Raw genomic sequence first — 21,918 nt, 5'->3', positions numbered from 1 at the left:
AAAGGTGACCAATTCGAACAAATCTAAACTTGTTCTAAAATGTGATGCTATTTCCGATATTTTTTGGTTTCATTAACAAAAATGAAAAAAAAAAAAAAAATGTAAAAATGATTGCGTTTGACTTTGTTGCAGTTTTTTATCTCACCTGTAGAGGTGGTTATGCAAATATGTACGAAAAGTACCAAATTTGACTAAGTTATATATTGCGTGAATGTATGGACGTAAAATTACGAAAATTGATATTGAGGTCTCTGTTGGAACCTGGAGTTGAGATCTGGCTGTGGTTCTGCGAATGCGTACTATAATTGTTCGAAAAGTACTAAGTGGTATTAATTTTGGATCACTGTTGGTGCCTAGGATGAAGATGATAGGATGGGCGAACTAAATGTTACTAAATGTGGAACAGAGCCAAAATTCTGATATTTGATAATGAAGTCACTGAGGTCAGGGTTTATATATGGAGATTTTAAAATCGTTTTGAACAGAAAAATTTGATGGGAATCCATTGTTCAAAGATATTTTTAAAAATTTCAAAATGCAAGATTTTGAAGATTTTTAGGTATAAAAGATAAATATTTTCTGATTGTTCTTTCCGAAAAAAAAACGATAATCATATATAAAACCTTAAAAGTCTAAAATTTTGTCAAACTGTACAAATTCTTCATTTTCGAAAAAAAGGTCCAACACCAACTGTTGGAACGAATCTAAATTTTTAAGGTAGACTTTTCGCTGACAATGTAGCGGTCACTTAAATTAAGTAAATTTCATAATCTTTAAATTTATCCTATCGCAACATACCTACTCATATTTTGACTCGTGTAATGCATGGTCCACTTCCTTTGGTAGCTCACCGAAAAAGGTCGAATTTTGAAACTATTGTCAATCGACTGCCTTGGGAGGTAAACTGTCGGAAAACTTTCTAGCTTGTTTCAAACTGGGTCAAAAATTTAAAGTATAATTCTCATTCGATTTTATAAGTTTGCTATTTTAAATCCGTATTGCAGTGCCGTTATATGCATCCTTGTCACATTATGTGTCATATCATGTCGCATGACATAACATATCATGTCTCATGAGATGACATACCATGTCACATCATGTGGTACACCATAATTTCACATATTTATGAATAACAATGTGTGACATGTTATTCATAAATACAAGCCTAGAAATAAGTTCCCCCAATTTAGTATCTGTCAAGGCGGGTTCTAAACAGATCCCGTATATTTTTTATATTTATTTTTTGAATAATATACCAAAAAATTAAACCGTTATCGAATATTTTTCATAGAAAACCTCAAAACTAAATAAACTACAATATGCCAGTCAATATTTTCTTAAATATTTCAGCAGTGACAAAAACAACAACTACAATAAAAACCCGAAAGAAAATCTTTTATATTGCCATAATTGCAGTTGTAACTTTCCAAGTGTATACTAATTTGCCATACTCAGAATGTTAATGTCTCGGCTCCTCAAAATATGCTATGGCTTTTCACTCATTCACCATAAGCTCAGCACATATTAAATCATTTTCTTGCTCATTGTATGGGTGTGTGTGTATGTGTGTGCGTTCACTACTTTTACATCTGCAATATAAACGCCCCAGCATGTGTTTTTCTTGCAAGTAACCCCTTAAAGTAGGCAATATTTCTTGTTCATTGTGCGTGTTTTATTGGCAATGGCTGGCTAATTTGAACACTTGGCCTGGTTTATTGAGGACAGAGTGTTTTCCATTTTTTTTTTTGGTAAACATGGATTGCAGGCAACATCCGAGAAAATCAATGATTTTTGGGGGAGGACCATTAAGATGATCAAAGGACAGACAAGTTTTCCAACAACGAAACTGGGATATTGATTGTTATCCCCAAAAATAGACCATGGAATATTTCAGCACAAAACAAAGAAGGGATTTATTGGCTGGGAACCAAAAAAAAAAAAAAAAGACTGGAACTAAAGGCTGCTGGTAGACAAATTTATTTTCATTCTGCATTTACCCCCCACTGTGTTTAATGATCCCCTGTAAATGGAATACAACGCAATGCCTTAAGTATCAGGGCGTCTGGTACGGAGCAAGGAATCCTTTTTTTCACATGAATTAAGGCTGTATAAATGTTTTGGATTTATTAGACCCACATTCACCCGCAAACACATTCATGAATTGCAATTGTTTATATGAATTTTTTGCTCCTTAGATTAGGGTTATTTTGAACCTGTTATGGGGGCCAACTGTGGGCCATACAAAGCACATATGCACACCCACACTCACAAATTTCAGCATTTCCCCCACTAGGAACAACAACACACATGTGTAACATAAATTGCAATTCACTAATGTCCATTTGTTCCATTCATCATTGTATTGCCTCCAAATGTAATGCGCTGGCCAGGCCTGGCCTGGCATTGGGCATGGCAATGTGCGGTCAATTTCAAAGAGTGTGTTCACAAAATATTACTCTAGAGGGAAGGGGTAGGTGGTGTTTATAGTGCGTGTGAATTGTTTCATTCATCCTCTCTCCGTCCGCTCTGGGGGCAATATTAAATGTGTTGAGTGTTTTCAATGGAGCTGGCGGCCTGTGCAAGAGTTACAGCCGAAAGTGAATGCGTGTAAATGAATTGCTGCGTACACTTTCTAAGTATCTGCGAGGGAATTTATTATGGCATATTGTTGCCACTGAAGTTCAATACCAATAACCGCAACATTGGCACTGGTGGGGCAGAAAAAATGGATGAGAATAACATGCAACTAATATCTATATTGTATGGTTTAGTGGAACATAATGCTACACAGGACTTCAAGGTTTTCATAAAAAGGGCATATGATAATAAAATTCTATTTAGATTGATTTTAAACTTAATTTTCAAAGAACAATTAATTAACATTCGATAAAAATTTGAAAATTTTTTGAAATCAATTGTGAAAAAATGTTCTACGTTCTAAAAAAAACCACGTTATAGTCAAATCAAGTGGAAAATATGACCTAACCTCTTGCAATAACTAAAATCAGGGGTTTACATAAGCTGTACCAAAAAGTAGATCCACGTTGATAATTTTTTCTAACAAAATTTCTATATAATAAGAATTCAAAATTACTAAAATATTTCAAATCGGTCTAATATAGGGACTATACCAAAAAGTCAACCGACGTGACCCATTTTTTAACCAATGGTTCTTGAAGTAATTTTAAGCTCTCGATAAGATTTCAAAACTCTATATTAAATGTTGCGAATTACAGGGTGAGATGAAAAAACTGCAACCAATTTCAGACTGCTGTCATTTTTAAGCCACTCGTCCGACAGCTGTTAAAATTATTCCAGTTACAGCTCATTATATTGTTTACAAGCGTACCAAAGGCTTTTTGGTGAGAATTTTCCAGAAAAAAGTTATTCGTGATGGAATTCAAGCGTGATTGTGTGATTTCTTTATATTTGGCTGGAAAACCACAGGTGGCTATCGTTAGAGCACTCCAGCATTTAAATGTGAATAAATGTTTCGTGTCTCATACCATCGCTCGTTACCGTGATCCAGGTAGCGTAGCCCGACGTCAAGGAGTGGACGGACAACATCAGCAGAAATGGTTCAAAAAGTAAAGAAGCGACATGATCGAAACCCGCGTCGCAGTGGCCGAAAAATGGCTCGTGACCTGAACATATCGCAATATTCCATTCGGCAAATATTGAAAACTGAGTCTTTGAAATTCCAAAAAGTGCAAGAACATACACCGCAACAGAAAGAAAATAGACTCAAAAGAGCTGAAGAGTTGCTTCGCTTGGCCGAAAGTGGTGGAATGCCGAATTTGGTTTTCTCCGATGAGAAAATATTCGTTGTCCAGCAGTTTGTAAACAAACAAAATGATCGTGTTTACTTGCCAAAGAGGTCAGCTGAAAATGTGCACCTTCGGTTGGCCACCAGAACTCAAGCGCCGGACATGGTGATGGTGTGAGCCACCATAACAGCCGATGGTCTCTCTGCGCTCATATTAATCGACCGTGGCATCAGAATAAATGCCGGATATTATCGGGAAAATATTCTGGATAGCCTTGGGCACGCAAACATTTTGGCTGCAGACCTTGGACATTCCAACAGGACTCAGCACCATCGCACTCAGCACGCGCTAACCAAGAATGTTTATAAAATGAGGTTCCTCGCTTGATTTCTAGCGCAAAGTGGCCACCAAAATCTCCGGATACTAATTCGTTGGACAATCTGGTATTTGGGAAAGCAAGGTTGGCACTAAAAATACCAAAATGTCGATCACCTCAAGCAAGCGCTTCGTCGGGAATGGGCCAAAATACTGCAGAGCAACATTTGGGCAGCGTGTGACGTTTTCATTGAACGGTTTGAAGGCCATAATTCGTGCCAAAGGTGACCAATTCGAGTAAATCTAAACATATTTTAAAATTTGATATTATTTCCGATATTTTTTTATTTCATTCAATAAAAATTAAAATAATGTAAAAATTTATTTGACTTTGTTGCAGTTTTTTATCTCACCCTGTTTATAATTATTTATACCCACTGCTACCATTAATCCGAAAGTATCATCCGGAGACCTGTCCGAATTGTATTTTTTTTACATATTTTTAAACCATTTTGCTTGAAAATCCAATTTTTTGTCAGTTAAACCCTCCGAAATGGCTTCGAAGGACAGTTCTGGCTACGAACACTGCAGCCCATCAAGAACACCCATTACCAAGTAATGGGTTCCCAATTTCATTTATCTACATCAACAAGTAATTTTATATATCAAACTCTCATCCTTCGGCTTTGTACTCGGACGCAAACACTCTGTACCGACGTTACTCGTTACTTAATAATGAGAAAAAAAGTAATTGTGATTTTTAATATTTTTAGGAATAACACAATATTTCCTTTTTTCATGAAAATACAATTTTTTGTCGGTTGAACTCTCCGAAATGACTACGACCACTACAACCCATCAAGAACACCCATTACCAAGTAATGGGTTTCCAATCCCATTTATCTGCACTAACAATTTTTTTTTTAATTTTTCTTCTTTTGCCGTCTCAGTATATCGAAGTCTCATCCATTTGGTTTTGACGCGAACTCTCAGTATCAATATTACTCATTACTTGGTAATGAGAAAAATAAGTTCTTTGCTTTTAAATTTTTTTAGGACAAACCCAATAATTGCATCCTGCTGGTAATGCATTAGTTACTAAGTTTACACCATTTTAATGGGCTTTTCGGCTCACTTAGCTCCAAAGTTTTTGCTGCGCATATTTCAACTTTTGGAAAGCAACACTTTTTCATTCCTATTTTTATACACTCCATCCAAATAGTATGGAGGGTATATTAAGTTTGACATTCCGTTTGTAACACCTCAAAATATACTTTTTAGACCCCACAAAGTTTATATATTCTTGATCAGCATATAATTCTATGTCGATTTAGCGATGTCCCTCCGTCTGTCTGTCTATCCGTCTGTGAAAATCACTTTAGGTTCCGAACGAAATAAAGTAGGTTGATAAAACTTTACTCAAATGTGTATTATGTCTGCAGGACTTTTGGTGTTGAAAATGGGTCATGTAGGACCACGTTTTGATACAGCCCCCATATAATGGTAACTCCCTTTTTCGGTATTTCGGTAATGTAACCGACATTATTAACCATTATTGTTTCAAATTTGGTATTCGAAGATCGCAATGGATACTACAACCTAAGTCGTAAAATTGTCTGTGCAGGTCCACGTCTTCGTATAGCCCCCATATATAGCCCCGATATTCGGTATTTTGATGATTTTAGCGACATTATTCACCGGAATTGTTTTAAATTTGGTATTTGAAGTTCGTTGTGGATGCTACAGCCTGTAACAGAAAATTGTGTGTACAGGTCCACGTCTTCGTATAGCCCCAATATAACCGTACCTCCTTATATTCGGCATATTGATGTTTTTAGCATTTTTCAACGATTTTTTTCAAGTTTCGCATTTGAATATTGTAATAGGTTATGACAAAAGTTGCCTATGCAGCTCCACGTCGACGTATAGACCCTAAAGATTTTAGCAGAATTTTTAACGGATTTTATTTTTTTGAAAATTGCCAAATTCGTTCCAAATGTTGGTCTTCCGGCCAAACTTACAGCTTTTTTACATGTTCTATTTTATCATTATCCTATTGCTATTCGAAATAACTGTGTATCTGTTGTCCTGTGTTAATTATGCTTTTCTCCACCCCCTCCCTCTAACTCTTATCTCCGTGATTTGTTGTAATGTTAAGTGCAAATGTCAAAAACATACATTATATATGTGGGTGGTACTTAAAGCCATTATGTCCATAGTTCTGTGTGGTCGATACCTGAACAAAGGCATATTTCAAATACCAGCAGAGTGACTACTCTCCAAATATAAGGGTACTTAAATCACTTGCAAGATATGAGTTAATTAATAATTATACAAGTTAAATAGAGTGCAGGATAATTAGGGTAGCAGGAGTTAATTGAAATTAAAATAAAAAAACAATAACTACCTTTTTTTTGGGATTAAAAATATACACAGGTGCTATTTTACCCCTCTTCAGCAAATGGAGGATATATGTAGTTGTATTATAACCAATGTATTTCAATTTCATCTATTTGTAGTATATTAAACTTTTATTACATTTTATGTCAAAAAAAGTTACCAAAACTCCTGAGCTAATTAGTGTCATGGAAACTAGTTATTTGCCACAATTTGCCCTGTCTCATTTTCTATCTGATTACATGTGTCTGAGGTTTTTCGAAATCTGAATTCATTGCACTTTTTTTGTGTTACTTTTACCACACTCCGGAGACATAGTTACTCGTTTGTGAAAATCCTGCATTCCGTAACAGTCAATTGCAGTTTGGGGAAAAAAAAATCTGAATTGAAGGGGACCGCAAATACTTTCACCAAACCATAAAGAGAATTTTGTGAAAATATTTACTGGTAATTATAGTCAAAGGTTAGAACAACGCAAAAAGTTAAGGGAGGGAGGATGAGGGCGACAAGCACTTTTTTTGTAATCCATAGGAGGGGGGATTATTACTGTGAAAACATATTCATCTCCCTCTACATTTTTCCACAGCTTAGTCAGGTGTAATTGTTGGCAAATCTAGCTAATGCCATGATTCATTAGCATCTATGCAAGCGGAAAATTATGTTTTTGAGAGGGAGAGACTTTTGAAGGGATTGTAACTAAAAAATAAGTGTCATTTTCACAGTAAATTGGGATTTTTTTGCTGCCTAAAATTAGGATGGTGGTTTGCTAAAGTGGCATATTTTTAGGCTAATGCACTAATGAGGGCGACTAAGGTAGTCAAAAAGTAATATTGAATTTTTTTTATAATAAAGGAAATTAAAGAGGACCTATTTAATTTAAAGACCTATAGCAATATCAATCAACCTCTCTTTTTTATACCCACCAACATTCTATGGAGAGTGTATTAGCTTCGTCATTCCATTTGTAACTCCTCGAAATATTCATGATAGACCCTACGAAATATATATATTCTGGATCAGCGTAAAATTCCAAAACGATTTAGCGATGTCCGAATGTCTGACCGTCTGTATGTCTCTTGAAATCAAGCTATCTTTCGAATGTGTTGAGATAGAAGGCTAACATTTTGCACACAAGTGTATTTTGCCAGTAGGCAGGTTAAGTTCGTAAATCGGCCATATCGGTCCATGTTTTCATATAGCCCCCATATAACTGTATTCGGTATATAACTGTATTGCTACATTATTAACCCGAATTGTATCTTATTTCGCATTTGAAGTATGTAATGGGTACTACAGCCCATGCCTAAAAATCTCGAAGGTCCACGTCTGTGTATAGCCCCCATATAACGGTACCTCCCGATAATCAGTATTTTGATGATTTTAGCGACTTAATTGTATTGTATTCGAAGTTTGTATTGTAGTAGCTGTAGTACCCAGCCTATGACAAAAAATTACTTATGCAGGTCCGCGTCTTCGTATAGTCTCCGAATAAAGTTATAACGGTATTTTTAGTAATTTTTTGAAAATTTTTAAGTTTCTTCCAAACGGCTGATGATGTCAGGGCGAACTTATCTGCCCTCAGTCATATGGCTAGAGAGCGTAAATCCGTTTCAAGATATTTGGAGTCGATCTAGCGATGTCCGTGCGTCCGTCCGTCTGCCTGGCGGGTTCGCACGATAACTCTCGAAGGCAGTATCCGATTTGGACCAAACTTGGTACGTCGTAATATTATTGCCAAACTAAGATCGAGTTCGGAGATGGGCAAAATCTGTCCACTCCTTCTGGTACCTTCCCAACACAAGGTCGAAATTTTCAAAAAAAATATTTTACTCCACAGAAAGAGAAAGGATAATCCGATTTCACTACAACTTTGCAACTCCTAATATTTGCATCAGTTCTAGGTCAGGTTCGAAAATGGACAATATAACTCTTATAAAGTGGGATGTTAGTGTCCGATTGTCTTCAAATTACACACATAACAATATTTTTATTAACTCAAGGTCTAGTGTGAAGATGGAATGTGTCGATCCACTCCTATATATATCGGTCCACTCCTTCTGGTACCTCCCCCACAAAGGGTCAAAGTTTTGAATAACCAACATGAACATAAAATTCGAAATAAGCATCCGGATTTCGGTTCCGGTTTTCACACATCTCATTATTTCTACTAGCACAAGATCTGCTGTGAAGATGGAATGTGTCGATCCACTCCTTCTAGTACCTCCCCCCCACAAACGCTCAAAATGTTGAATATCAATGAAGTTCATAAAAAGCGAAATCATGACATGGTACATCTCAATATTTCCATCAACACATGATATGTTATAAAGATGGTAGAGATCGGGCCATTCAGTCTGGTACCTCCCTCCCCCACAAAGGGTCAACGTTTTGATTAACCAAAACGATTATAAAATCCGAAATAAGCACCGGGTTCTCTTCATATTTCACAAATCCCATTATTTCTATTAATACAAGATCGGCTGTGAAGATGGGATATATCGGTGCACTCCTTTTGATACCACTAAGAATTAAAATTTTGAATATCCATGAATTAACACCCGCTTTGATTCAGACTTGGTATACTTGATGTGTTATAATTATGGTAGAGATCGGACCAATTCTTCTGGAACATCCCCCACACAGGGTTCAAGATTAAAAAAAACCTCTCAAAGAAAGAGAAATAAGCATCCAACTGTCCAAGCCTGGCATGTCGCAATATTTATATCATATTTATTTCGGTCCGGTGCGTAAAGGACAATATTGGCTCATTCCTTCAGAACCTACTCCATAGAGGTTTAACAATTTTAATTATTATAACAGAAGTCAAAATGTATTTAAATAATCGAACATTAGCTGAGGGTATACGTTTGTCGGCAAAACCGACTGATAACTTTTTAACTAGTTTTTATTATGATAGGGCATATTTATCACATTTGCTATTTGGACGGCGTTTTACCGTTTTTTATTTGGATACAAATTTTTTTTTGTCTCCAATCGAATTTTGAATTCCAATGTAAACTTGTACTTTCAAACAATTGTTCTTTTATTGAAACTTCCAGTGAAATTATTTGAGATGCACATGACCCCTAAACCGCACACATCGGCAAATTACAATTGAAAATGAAAAATAAAAAAACATCTTAAATCTCTGGGGCCATCCAAATTCTATGAATAGTTTAATTTATTGTTGTCTTCGACTCATTTGCATTCAAATCTCCAATGCAATAATTTGTCGCTGCAAATAGACACACACGCACACACACACACTCTTAGAATTGCTCGCAATCATTGAATGCATTGAAATGTTCTTTTATTATAATTTGTAATGCTCCAAAACCTATTCTATTCACACACAGAGAGACTTACTGATCAAACTACAACATTGTATTCACTGGAACATTTTTCTAAAGATTTTTTACAATAATAAACTAAATTGTGTGCAAAAGCAAACGGAAGGCAGAAAAAGAAGAATACAGAATAGGAAAAAAAGAAAACTGTTTGAAAATTTCCACAACAATACAAATCAAATGAAAATATTCATTGTTGTGGCCTTTAATGTTGGAAGTGTGTGTGAATGTTTGAAAATGTTCACTCGATTCAATAGACTGCATTGTATGAGATATAGTATGTGTATTCTCTATTGAATGCCCAAAATCTTGCAGAATTAAAACGTATGAAATATAATACAGTTGCCTTATCTTATATCATCATATATATGGACATTGCCATTCTTTTTATAGTATATCGACACATTTATCTCAAATCCCTTAAGATCCGGAATTTGGCATAGCTTGATAAATAATGGAATATATTTATTATTATTCTGTAGATATTTTTTATCATTCAAATCAGTTCACTAGAATTTGACGGTTTCTCATTGTAAGAAAAATTCTAGAGGGATATACTGATTTTTTTTTAATTTCATCTAGATTTGCTACGTGAGTAATGAAGCGATTTTTTAAATAATACTATTCACTGCAGATTAATTCTGCTGTTTTTTTTTTTTTTTTTTTTTTTTTTTTTTTTGGAAATTGGCCCGTCGGAACAACTTTAAAGTGTCCAAAGCATTTGAGTCCCCCATGTCTTAAAAACCCCTCGATGATTTCGTAACTTTACAGTTTCTGGAAAATTGACACGTTCAAAACCACATTAAAGTGTCTTTATCTCTTATCTTTAAAGCTCTGGAAATTTGAATAATCCCTGAGTCAATTGAAATTTAACTCTTTGAGAAACCCCTTAAAGTGCCCGTAACTCTTGGAAATAACCTCGTTAGAAACCATGTCGAAAGTGAAATTCTTGACCGCTTCTCTCTTTTCTTAGCAATTATTAAAAACCGCTCAAATCTTGGATCGGAAACAGCAATATTGGAAAACGGTATCAGAATATGTGGGTCGATATGTTTCAGTATCGCAACTGGGATCTAAGCAGACTACATATTTGCTATATTTTATTTGCAAGTGAGCGGGAGTCTTAAAATGGTACGAGACTTACAAGAAGATCGCCTTTTTTTGATCTGATGTAGCATCATAGAAGAAGTTACAAAGTTCGAAATGTAGTAAAAGTGTATGGGTGAAAACGGGAGGAAAAAAAAGTACAAAAACATTAAGTTCGGCCGAGCCGAACTTTTGATACGCTGCACCAGTGGATAAAGAAAACATTTTTATATAGAAGCATCTAAATTCAACCGAGTTCCACTTTAAACCACAACTACCATGGATAATGTAGTTAAACTTAAAAAACAAAACGTAAAGTGAGTGAGTCCTTTATATGGGGCCATACCAAAATTTAGACATTTAGACAACTTTATACTACAAGGATTGTTTTATATTGCAAGTCTTAAATGCCAATTTTGAAAAAAAAATCCATGGGTTAATGTGACAAGGATTATCAAAATACAGAATATCAGTGGGTATCATTATATGGCGGCTATAAGAAACATGGACCTAATATTCTATGTTCTGCCACTGGAGTGAAAACTAATTATGACCTACATATACCAATTTTTAGACAAATCAGAGGAAAATGTCGCGAACATCATCAAAATATCGAATATCGGGAGATATATGGGGCTATACGAAAACGTGGACCTATACATGCAATGTTCCGCCAGTGAAACTAGAACCCATTATAACTTACATAAACCAATTTTTAAACAAATGCGTGGAAAAATGTTGCGAAAATCATCAAAATACCGAATATCTGGAGATACCTTATATGGCGGCTATACCAAAACGTGGAACGATATATTTGAAAAAACTGCAACCACCACTGTGAAAATTTGTCCAGTTGCAGCTAATTATATTGTTCACAAGCGTACAAAAGCATTTTGGTGAGAATTTTCCAGAAAAAAAATTATTGGTGATGGAATTGAAGCGTGATAGTGTGATTTCTTTATATTTGGCTGGAAAACCACAAGTGGCTATCGTTCAAGCACTTCAGCATTTAAATGTGAATAAATCGTTTATATCTCGTACAATCGCTCGTTACCGTACTGGTAGCGTAGGCCGACATCAAGGAAGTGGACAGAAGAAAACAGCAACATCAGCAGAAATGGTTCGAAAAGTAAAAAAGCTACTTGATCGAAATCCGCGTCGCAATGGCCTAAAACTGGCTGGTGAGCTGAACATTTCGCAATATTCCATTTGTCAAATATTGAAAAATGAGCTCGGGGTAAAGCCATTGAAATTCCAAAAAGTGCAAACCTTACACCGCAACAGCAAGAAAATAGACTCGAAAGAGCTAATGAGTTGCTTCGCTTGGCCAAAAGTGGTGAACTGTCTAATTTGATATTCTCTGATGAAAAAAAATTCTTTGCCCAGTAGTTTGTGAACAAACAAAATGATCGTGTTTACTTGCCAAAGAGGTCAGCTAAAAATTGGCACCTTCGGTTGGCCACCAGAACTCAAGCGCCGGCCATGATGATGCTGTGGGCCGCCGATGGTCGCTCTCCGCTCGTATTAATCGACCGTGGCATCAAAATAAATGGGCACGCAAACATTTTGGCCGCAGAACTTGGACATTCCAACAGAACTCAGCACCATTGCACTCAGCACGCGCCATCCAAGAATGGTTACAAAATGAGGTTCTTCGCTTCATTATCAGCGCACAATGGCCACCAAAATCTCCGGATACCAATCCGTTGGACTATTGTGGCTGGAGTATTTTGGAAGGCGAGATTGGCACTTAAAAATACCAAAGTGTCGATCACCTCAAGCAAGCGCTCCGCCGGGAATGGGCCAAAATACCGCAGGGCAACATTCGGGGCAGCGTGTGACGGTTTCATGGTCGTTTGAAGGCCACAATTCGTGTCAAAGGTGACCAATTCGAACAAATCTAAACTTATTCTAAAATTTGATGCTATTTCCGACATTTTTTGCTTTCACTCAATAAAATGAAAAAAAAAAATGTACAAATGATAGCATTTGACTTTGTTTACGGTTTTTTTATCTCACGCTGTAGGGAGGTACAGGAGTTTTTTGATTATTTTAGCTACATTTTTTAATGGAATTGTCGCAAAATCCATACAAGAAGCTCTTTCTAAGCATTTTATTCCTTGGAAGGGAATTGTATTTATATCGTATATCCGTATTTGGAGTTTCCAATGGAACTCCTAAAGCCTAGATGGAAAATTGTCTATGCATGTCCAGGGCTTCGCATAGCCCCTATAAAACGTATAGCCCCTATATTCCGTACTTTGACGATTTTTGCGACCTTATTCGCGGAATTGTTTCATATTTCGTATTTGAAGTTTCTAATGGATACCGCAGTCTGTGACAGAAAATTGTTTATGCAGGTCTTGGTGTACGTGTAGCCCCCATATATCGGTATCTCCCGATATTCGGTGTTTTGATGATTTTAGCGTCATTATTCACCGAAGTAGTTTCAAATTACATAGTTAGAGTTCGTAATGGGAACTACAGTCCGTGACACAATTTTTTTCTTCAGCTCCAGGCTTTCGTATAGGCCCCATATATCACTACCTACCTATATTCGATATTTTGACGATTTTAGGTACAATACTCATCGAAATTGATTGAGATGTCGTATTTGAAGTTACAGCCTGTGACAGAAAATTGTCTATGCAGATCCAGGTCTTCGTATAGCTCCGATATAACGGTACCTCCCTACATACTTTATTTTGAAGATGCTACCTTATACCCCTTTATAATATGGCAATGGCTTATAATACACAATGACAATGGCTATGTAGATCCACATCGTATAGACCCTAATATAACGGCTATATTCGGTATTTCTAAGATTTCAACAGAATTTTAAACTGATTTTATTTTTTAAAAATTTCCAAATTCGTTCCAAATGGTGGATGATATTGAAAGGTCGGCCCCGCCGAACTTTATCCTTTTTTACTTGTTAAAAATTGTAATTGAATGTGTAGTATAATGTAGTCAATCCTTGCTTTGGACGGGTTGAATTAATTAAAACACTCCCTGCCAGATTTGTTCACAAACTCAGAGGTTATCGAAAAAAATGACAGTATTCTCGTTTTATATAACACTATAAATATTTACTATTTTATCGGAATTTAGCAAAATTTTAAAACATTTTTGTGAGTCACTGTAAAACAGAAACAAAAGAGCGTGTGGGCAATGGAGATAAATTGTGTCCGTGTGTATGTGTGTTACGTTTCGAAAGCCTTTCAAACATTTTGAAGAAAATATTTTTTGCACTTGACAATTGAAGGCATTTCGAAATGGTTGCTACCTCCTCCATGCAGAAATGCGGATGTCAAGCACAACGGAAATGATTGGTTTTGTATGTTTTGAAAATGTTCTCGATGTTGTCGGGTTTTTGTTGTCCTTTTTTCTTCCTTGTAACGCCCCTAGTTTTCTAAACAAGGTGAAATGTTGTCCCCGTAAATTTGTTATCGTTTTTTTTTTTTCAGTTTTCGTATTCAACAGTTGACATTGAATGACTGAGCTGATGGTTAGCCAACTTCCTGTACAACAACAAAAATATAAGCAACAACAGCAAGGAATGTGTGTTTAGTTCTGTTGACAAAACTGCATCATTGAATTTCTTCTTCTCCTGTCATTGGAGATGTTGGGTGGTTATGTTGTGCTTCTCTCTTTTCCCATATTTCTCTGTTACTGGCATTATTGTTTATTAACCAGGTGCTGTTGTCGTTGTTGTTTAGTTCTCAAAAAGTACCTACCTGACCATCGTTGTCCTTGTCAGCCTTTGAGCGCAGACCTTCCCAAATTTCCAACATGACAGTGTGGATTTCCTTATTCTTTGGCGTATCCTTAGCCCAGCCACGTAGTTGGCAAACACGCTGCATCATCATCCATGGCAGGTGAGATAGGTTTGATTAATACACGGAAGTGGCAATCATGTAAAGAGAGAGGGGAAGAGAAGAAAAATATAAAGTTAGTAAAGTGTGAACATAAATGCAAATATAGAAATGAAGTTGGAATTGTAAAAAATGTAGTTGAAATGTTAGATCAGTGAAATTTGCAGGTGACAAGAAGAGGAAGATGTTGTTTGTTGTATTTCCAGAATTCAAATTATGAAAGGGTGACGCTAGAATTGTATATTATGTTGGGGCTGGTCCATCCCATGGTAGCAAAAAAACTGTCTGTATTGGAAGAGCATAGCAGGAATTCTTAAATGTATCAAGGCGGTAATTTCTAAATTTCGTAAATTTATATTTAGAATATCTAGATCTCGCACTATTGGTACAAAATATGAAATATGATGTATATTTTTAGAAATAAGTACAAAACCAGTAATGAAAAGTCAAAAGTCGGGCGGGGCCGACTATATGATACCCACTATGCATATTTCGTGGAGCTCCCGTAACAAAAGAATTTATTTCAAGTAGATCATACCACTTATCAACATTTGGCTTTCGATCACTTGAAGAAGGGTTATATTAAACAAATATTTGTCGGAGCCGGAACAAAATGGCAACGTACGTTCGAATTTCACTCCATTTGGGCTTATATTAGCCATTATTTGCACAATAAACCTGAAGTCGGATTAAGTATATATATGGAAGCTATATCCACGGCTATGACGTTCTCGATAATAAGATATCTGATACCAAATATCATCGTTGTCGAATGCACCAAATCGGGTGAACCATATATATGGGATTTATAACTATATCTGAACCGATTTTTTCCTATTTTATTTTTCTTGCTTCCAGTCCGAATTCGGTCGGATGTACCAAACTTCAGGACTTTTGGAATGATATTGGCCATTAGGTACACAATAAATCCGAAATCGGTTAAGGATATATATGGGAGCTACATCTAAATCTGAACCGATCTTGACAAAATTTGATAGACTTATTTCAGGGCTGTAATTGATATCTGGTGCCGAATATGATTCTTAAAAATGAATATTACGCATGTAAGGGACTTGAAACCCCAAATCGGCTGAAACATATACCGATTTTCTCCAAATTTGATTTTCTTGCTTCTAAACTGAATTTGGTGGGATGTACACAAATACAGACCATTTGGACTTATATTAGCCATTTTGTTCACAAATAACACGAAATCTCAGGATAAGGTGAAAAAACTGCAACTAACTTCCGACTGCTGTCATTTCCAAGCGACTCATCCGACAGCTGTTAAAATTAATCCAGTGACAGCTCATTATATTGTTTACAAGCGTACAAAAGCATTTTGGTGAGAATTTTTCAGAAAAAAAGTTATTCGTGATGGAATTCAAGCGTGATAGTGTGATTTCTTTCTATTTGGCTGGAAAACCACAAGTGGCTATCGTTAGAGCACTCCAGCATTTAAATGTGAATAAATCTTTTGGGTCTCGTACCATCGCTCGTTTTCGTGATACTGGTAGCGTAGCCCGACGTCAAGGAAGTGAACGGAAGAAAACAGCAACATCAACAGAAATGGTTCGAAAAGTAAAGAAGCGACTTGATCGAAATCGGCGTCGCAGTGGCCTAAAATGGCTCGTGAGCAGAACATATCGCAATATTACATTGGGCAAATATTTAAAATGAGCTCGGGGTGAAGCCATTGAAATTCCAAAATGTGCAAGAGCTTACACCGCAACAGAAAGAAAAAAGACTCAAAAGAGCTAAAGAGTTGCTTTGCTTGGCCGAAAGTGGTGAACTGCCGAATTTGGTTTTCTCCGATGAGAAAACATTCGTTGTCTAGCAGTTTGTAAACAAAAAAAATTGATCGTGTTTACTTGCCAAAGAAGTCAGCTGAAAATGTGCAACTTCGGTGGGCACCATAATTCAAGCTCCGGCTATGGTGATGGTGTGGGACGCCATAACAGCCGATGGTCGCTCTCCGTTTGTATGAAGAGACCGTAGCATCAGAATAAATGCCGAATATAATCGCGAAAATATTCTGGTGGGTGTATTAAGGCCTTGGGCACGTAAACATTTCGGACCTTGGACATTCCAACAGGACTCAGCACGCGCCACCCAAGAATGATTACAAAATGAGGTTCCGCGCTTCATTCGCCACCAAAATCTCCAGATACCAATCCGTTGGACTATTGTGTTTGGAGTATTTTGGAAAGCAAGGTTGGTACTAAAAAAAAGTGTCGATCACCTCAAGCAAGCTCTTCGCCAGGTATAGGCCAAAATACGGCAGTGCAACATTCGGGCAGCGTGTGACGGTTTCATTGGCCGTTTGAAGGCTATAATTTGTGCCAAATTTGACCAATTCAAACAAATCTAAACTTATTCTAAAATTTGATGCTATTTACATTTTTAGCTTTAATTCAATAAAATTTCAAAGAAAAAAAAAAACAAAAATTATGGCGTTTGACTTTGTTGCAGATTTTTTTATCTCTATATATATACAATTTTGAAATTTTATTTTTAGATTACTGATGGTATCTGTGTTTGAGATTTGGGGGTGGCTTAGAAATTCGTCCTATATTTGTACGAAAAGTACTAAATTTGGTATTGAGTGATGAAATGGGGCTGAAGTCCTGAAATTTGACAATTTGTTTGTATTTGTGATTTGGCTATGGAGGTGGCTTTGGAAATTTGTACTCAAATTGTATGAAAAATACTAAATAGTACTAAATGTGGTATTGGGTAAGGGATACAGCTCGAATCCTCAAATTTGATATTAATGTTTCTGTTGGTATCTGAAATTGAGATATAGAGGTCGTTTTGGTAATGTGTACTATTATTGTATGAAAAGTATTAAGTGGTATTAACTTTGCTATTTTGTGAAGTAATAAGCCTGAAATCCTCTGTTGGTATCTGGGATTTAGATATGGAGGTGGTTTTGGAAATATGTACAGTATCTGTACGAAAAGTACTAAATAGTACTAAATTCCATATTTGAATAAGGGATACATCTGGAATCCTCAAATTTGACGGTGAGTTCTCTGTTGGTATTTGCGATTGGAATATGGAGGTTGCCTTGTAAATGCGTCCCATATTCGTACAAAGTACTAAATGGTACTAAATTAGGTATAGAGCTAGGATGCAGAGGTTGTGTGATAGTCCTTACAAGTAATGAGAGAAATGGCTCATACGGATATAATTAGTTTGCAGTAATGGTTTAGATGGTCTAAAAAGCCGGGGACGTACCCATGGTGGGCGCTCTTGGGGCCGAGCCTGCAATTTTTTGTTCATTTTTCGTGGGAATTTTATTTTTTGGTCATTTTCAAAATGGTTTCGGAATAGGTTTCTGTGTACGTTCCTGCAGCAGTTATAGATATTTTCTTATGTTTAGGAGAAATCAATCTAGCTTCCGAACGAAATGAAGTAAGTTGATAAAAATTTACTCAAATGTGTATTATTATGTCTGCAGGACTTTTGGTATTGAAAATGGGTCATGTAGGTCCACGTATTCGTATAGCCCCCATACAACGGTACCCCCCGATATTCGGTATTTTGATGATGTTAGCGACATTTTTTCCGGAATTATTTCAAATTTTATATTTGAAGTTCGTAATGAATACTATAGCCTATGACAGAAAATTGTCTGTGCAGGTCCACGTTTTATTACCCCCATGGTACCTTCCTATATTCGGTATTCTGATGATTTTAGCTACATTATAAACAAATTTTTTTTCAAGTTTCGCATTTGAATATTGCAATAGCTTATGACAAAAGTTGTATATGCAGGTCCACGTCGTCGTATAGGCCACAATATAACGGCTATATTCGGTATTTTTAAAATTTTACCATGATTTTCAACCGATTTTATTTATTTTTTTTTTTCAAAATTTCCAAATTTGTACCAAATGATGGAGGGAATTCAAACTTCGGACCGGCCGAACTTACTGCTTTTTTACTTGTTCATTTTAGAAATATGGCGGCTTAACAAGCTATGAAAATGTATGAAAGTTTCAATTCCATAACAAGATTTAAGTTTTCCAACATCTCATAATTTTTTTTATTTTCCAAAAAAAAGTTTTCCGATTTTTCAATCTTCTCTTGAAATTTCCCATTTTCTCTTGATTTGAATTTCTTCGAATAAATCTTTTCATACAACACGCATTTACATTCCAACTCAATTAAATGAGAAATATCGAACATAATACAGAGACAGAGAATTGTCGATGACATGATTGAGTGACGAAAAAATAAAATGAAATAGAAAAAAAAAAAAAAACAACAGCAACAACTTACCTCAATGGCCAATTCGAAATCCTTAATGTCAATTTCACCGCTTTGATTCACATCTGTTATAGTTTTCATGATTTGTTTTTCCGATTTTCCGTTTTTTTGTTTTATATTGATTCGTATGGAGGTTTGTGCATTTTCAAGTGGACATAAAATCAAATTACCAGTCAAGCCAAAGGACATTGTAGAAAGTGGCATGGCATGGCATGAGGCGAGAGAATAAAATACAAACACAAAATGTCAGTGTCAGGGTGCCAATATATCGCCCCCCAAAAAATGCCAGCCAGATGTAAAGATGAATACATTTTCAAAGCAATATTTTGCATATTTTCAATTTTTGTGTGTGAGTTGTTTGTTTTTTTTTTTTTTGGTCGTCGTGAGTTTGTTTGACATTATAATATAAATCCAATGGCAGCGCAAAATATCCAACATTCCATGGGCAGGGACGAGGAGAGGAGGAGGAATGGACGACAATGCCACAGGACAAACAAGGCATCCAGCCATAGACAGACGGTCCGACAAATAGTTGAATATTTATTTCGTGAATTGGTAGTTTTTGTTGTCGTACAAGCAAAGTTATGCCACACATAGTTCCGTATCGAGAGAGTGTAGGTATATCGTGTTGGCAATAATAAAAAATTTGGTGTTGAAAAACCCCGGCAACACGAGGAAACCATCAGCAACAGACAGCCAATTTTTTTCCACAAGATTTTGTTGTTGTTATTTTTATTTGAGTTGTGTTAGAGATTTTGTTGTTAGGTTGCAGAATATTGTTGTTGCGTATGATAATGTTTTCATTTTCCCATCCGAATATCGAACATATTGGCGAGAAATATTTGCGAAGAGGTCAGCCAGCCAATGGTAATAACATGAAAAGAGAAGAAACATATTTATTATGAGATTTTGTTAATTATTAGAGCTTAAAGAATAGATTTATATATAATTAAATAATAAATATATTTAAATAAAATTATAATAAATAATATGTTCAAAATAAAATAATTATATTAATTAAATAACGACGACTGCCTAATTCATCACTGCCTATGCGTAAGCTCTGAAGGCAAAATACTCAACTTTGAAATTGGGTCAATTCTGATGTGCAAAAGTGAGATAAGGCGGGATTTTTGGTAAATTCGTAAAGGTACCAAATGGTATAACATTGTTATGGTGTTATCGGTTAATCCTAGAACTGTGGATTTTTATACCCTCCACAATAGTATGGAGGGTATATTAAGTTTGTTTTTCCATTTGTAACACCTCGAAATATACATTTTAAACCCCACAAAGTATATATTTTCTTGATCAGCATAATAGTCCGTCCGTCAGCATAGCAATGTCCGGCCGTCTGTCCGTCTATCCATCTGTCCGTCTGTGGAAATCACTCTAGCTTCCGAACAAAATGAAGTAAGTTGATAAAAATTTACTCAAGTGTGTATTATGTCTGCTGGACTTTTGGTATTGAATATGGGGCATGTAGGTCCACATCTTCGTCTAGCCCCCATATTACGGTACCCTTCCGATATTCGGTATTTTGATGTTTTTAGCGACATTATTTTCCGGAACTATTTCAAATTTTGTAGTTGAAGTTCGTAATGAATACTACAGCCTATGACAGAAAATTGTCTATGCAGGTCCACGTCTTCGTATAGCACCCATATAACGGTACCCCCCCGATATTCGGTATTTTGATGATTTTAGCAACATTATTTACCGGAACTATTTCAAATTTGGTGTTTGAAGTTCGTAATGAATACTACAGCCTATGCCAGAAAATTGTCCGTGCATGTCCGCGTTTTATAATCCCAATGGTACCTCCCTATATTCTGTATTTTGATGATTTTAGCTACATTATAAATAGATTTTTTTCAAGTTTCGCATTTGAATATTGTAATAGCTTATGACAAAATTTGCCTATGCAGGTCCACGTCGTCGTATAGGCATTTGGTATTTTTAAGATTTTAACAGAATTTTTAACGGATTTTATTTTTTTCTTTTGGAAATTGCTAAATTTGTACCAAATGGCGGAGGGTGTTAAAAGTTCGGCCGGCCGAACTTACAGCTTTTTTGCTTGTTTCTTATGCTTTATTTCTTTTATGTACATGGTAAATATAATAATTCGGTTCCGAATATGAAACTCCATTGGGGAGTTTTTATATTTTGAAGGCATTTCACAGGGTTCAATAACATATTTATTTGAAGCACCAGTTGTAAGTGTCCTTCGCATATGCCAGATTCAATATTTTAAATCTTGACAAATTGTAGAGGACTATCCGAAATAGTGGTAACACACATGACCTATGTTTTATGTAAATAGTACGAATATCACTTAGGGAACAGATATCGACTGATTCAAATTTACGCCTCAAAAAATATCGGATTTAAAAGTAAAGTTAGCAGAACAGAACAGAAACATGTTAAAAAGTATCTGTCGGGTTTTCCGACAGATGTATACCCTCAGCTAATGTACGATTATTTAAAAATATTTTGACTTCTGTTATGATTTTTTAAATACTCAACCCCTTATGGAGTATGTTCCGACGGGCCAATATTCACCATTTCGTATCGGACCTAAACAAATATGATACAAATATTGCGATGTGCCAGGTTTGGACTATATTGGTAACTTCCTTCACTTTACAAGACACATATGATAATTTTTGGAAAATGTGAAAATGTGCGTAAAATACCAAAAATAGATGACCGAAGTATTCCATTTTCATACCTCATCTTATACAGATAAAAATATTGGTATGGGTAAAATTACAAGAAAATCAAACATTTTTATCCAAGTTTATGCGAAATCATAAATTCCACATTCATCTCAGGTTAGCAAGTTCGAAAGAA

At 35.8% G+C, this 21,918-nt stretch overlaps 1 protein-coding gene across 2 annotated transcripts in view; it reads right to left on the bottom strand.

Moving 5' to 3' along the window:
- LOC105261665 (calexcitin-2) overlaps positions 1–21,918 on the bottom strand; it is a 110,466-nt gene that overhangs the window by 25,241 nt on the left and 63,307 nt on the right. For both annotated transcript variants that reach the window (XM_059120762.1, XM_059120769.1), the window contains exons 3-4: positions 19,078–19,130; positions 14,653–14,772 (exon numbers count right to left, since the gene is read on the bottom strand). In XM_059120762.1, the coding sequence (XP_058976745.1) occupies positions 14,653–14,772; positions 19,078–19,130 (173 nt within the window). The remainder of the gene's footprint in view (positions 1–14,652; positions 14,773–19,077; positions 19,131–21,918) is intronic.

The sequence above is a fragment of the Musca domestica genome, unplaced genomic scaffold (assembly GCF_030504385.1).
Source record: "Musca domestica strain aabys unplaced genomic scaffold, Musca_domestica.polishedcontigs.V.1.1 1, whole genome shotgun sequence".
Lineage (NCBI taxonomy): Eukaryota > Metazoa > Arthropoda > Insecta > Diptera > Muscidae > Musca > Musca domestica.
The sequence above is the reverse complement of the archived record's forward strand: the minus strand, read 5'-3'. Positions and strand labels throughout refer to the sequence as shown.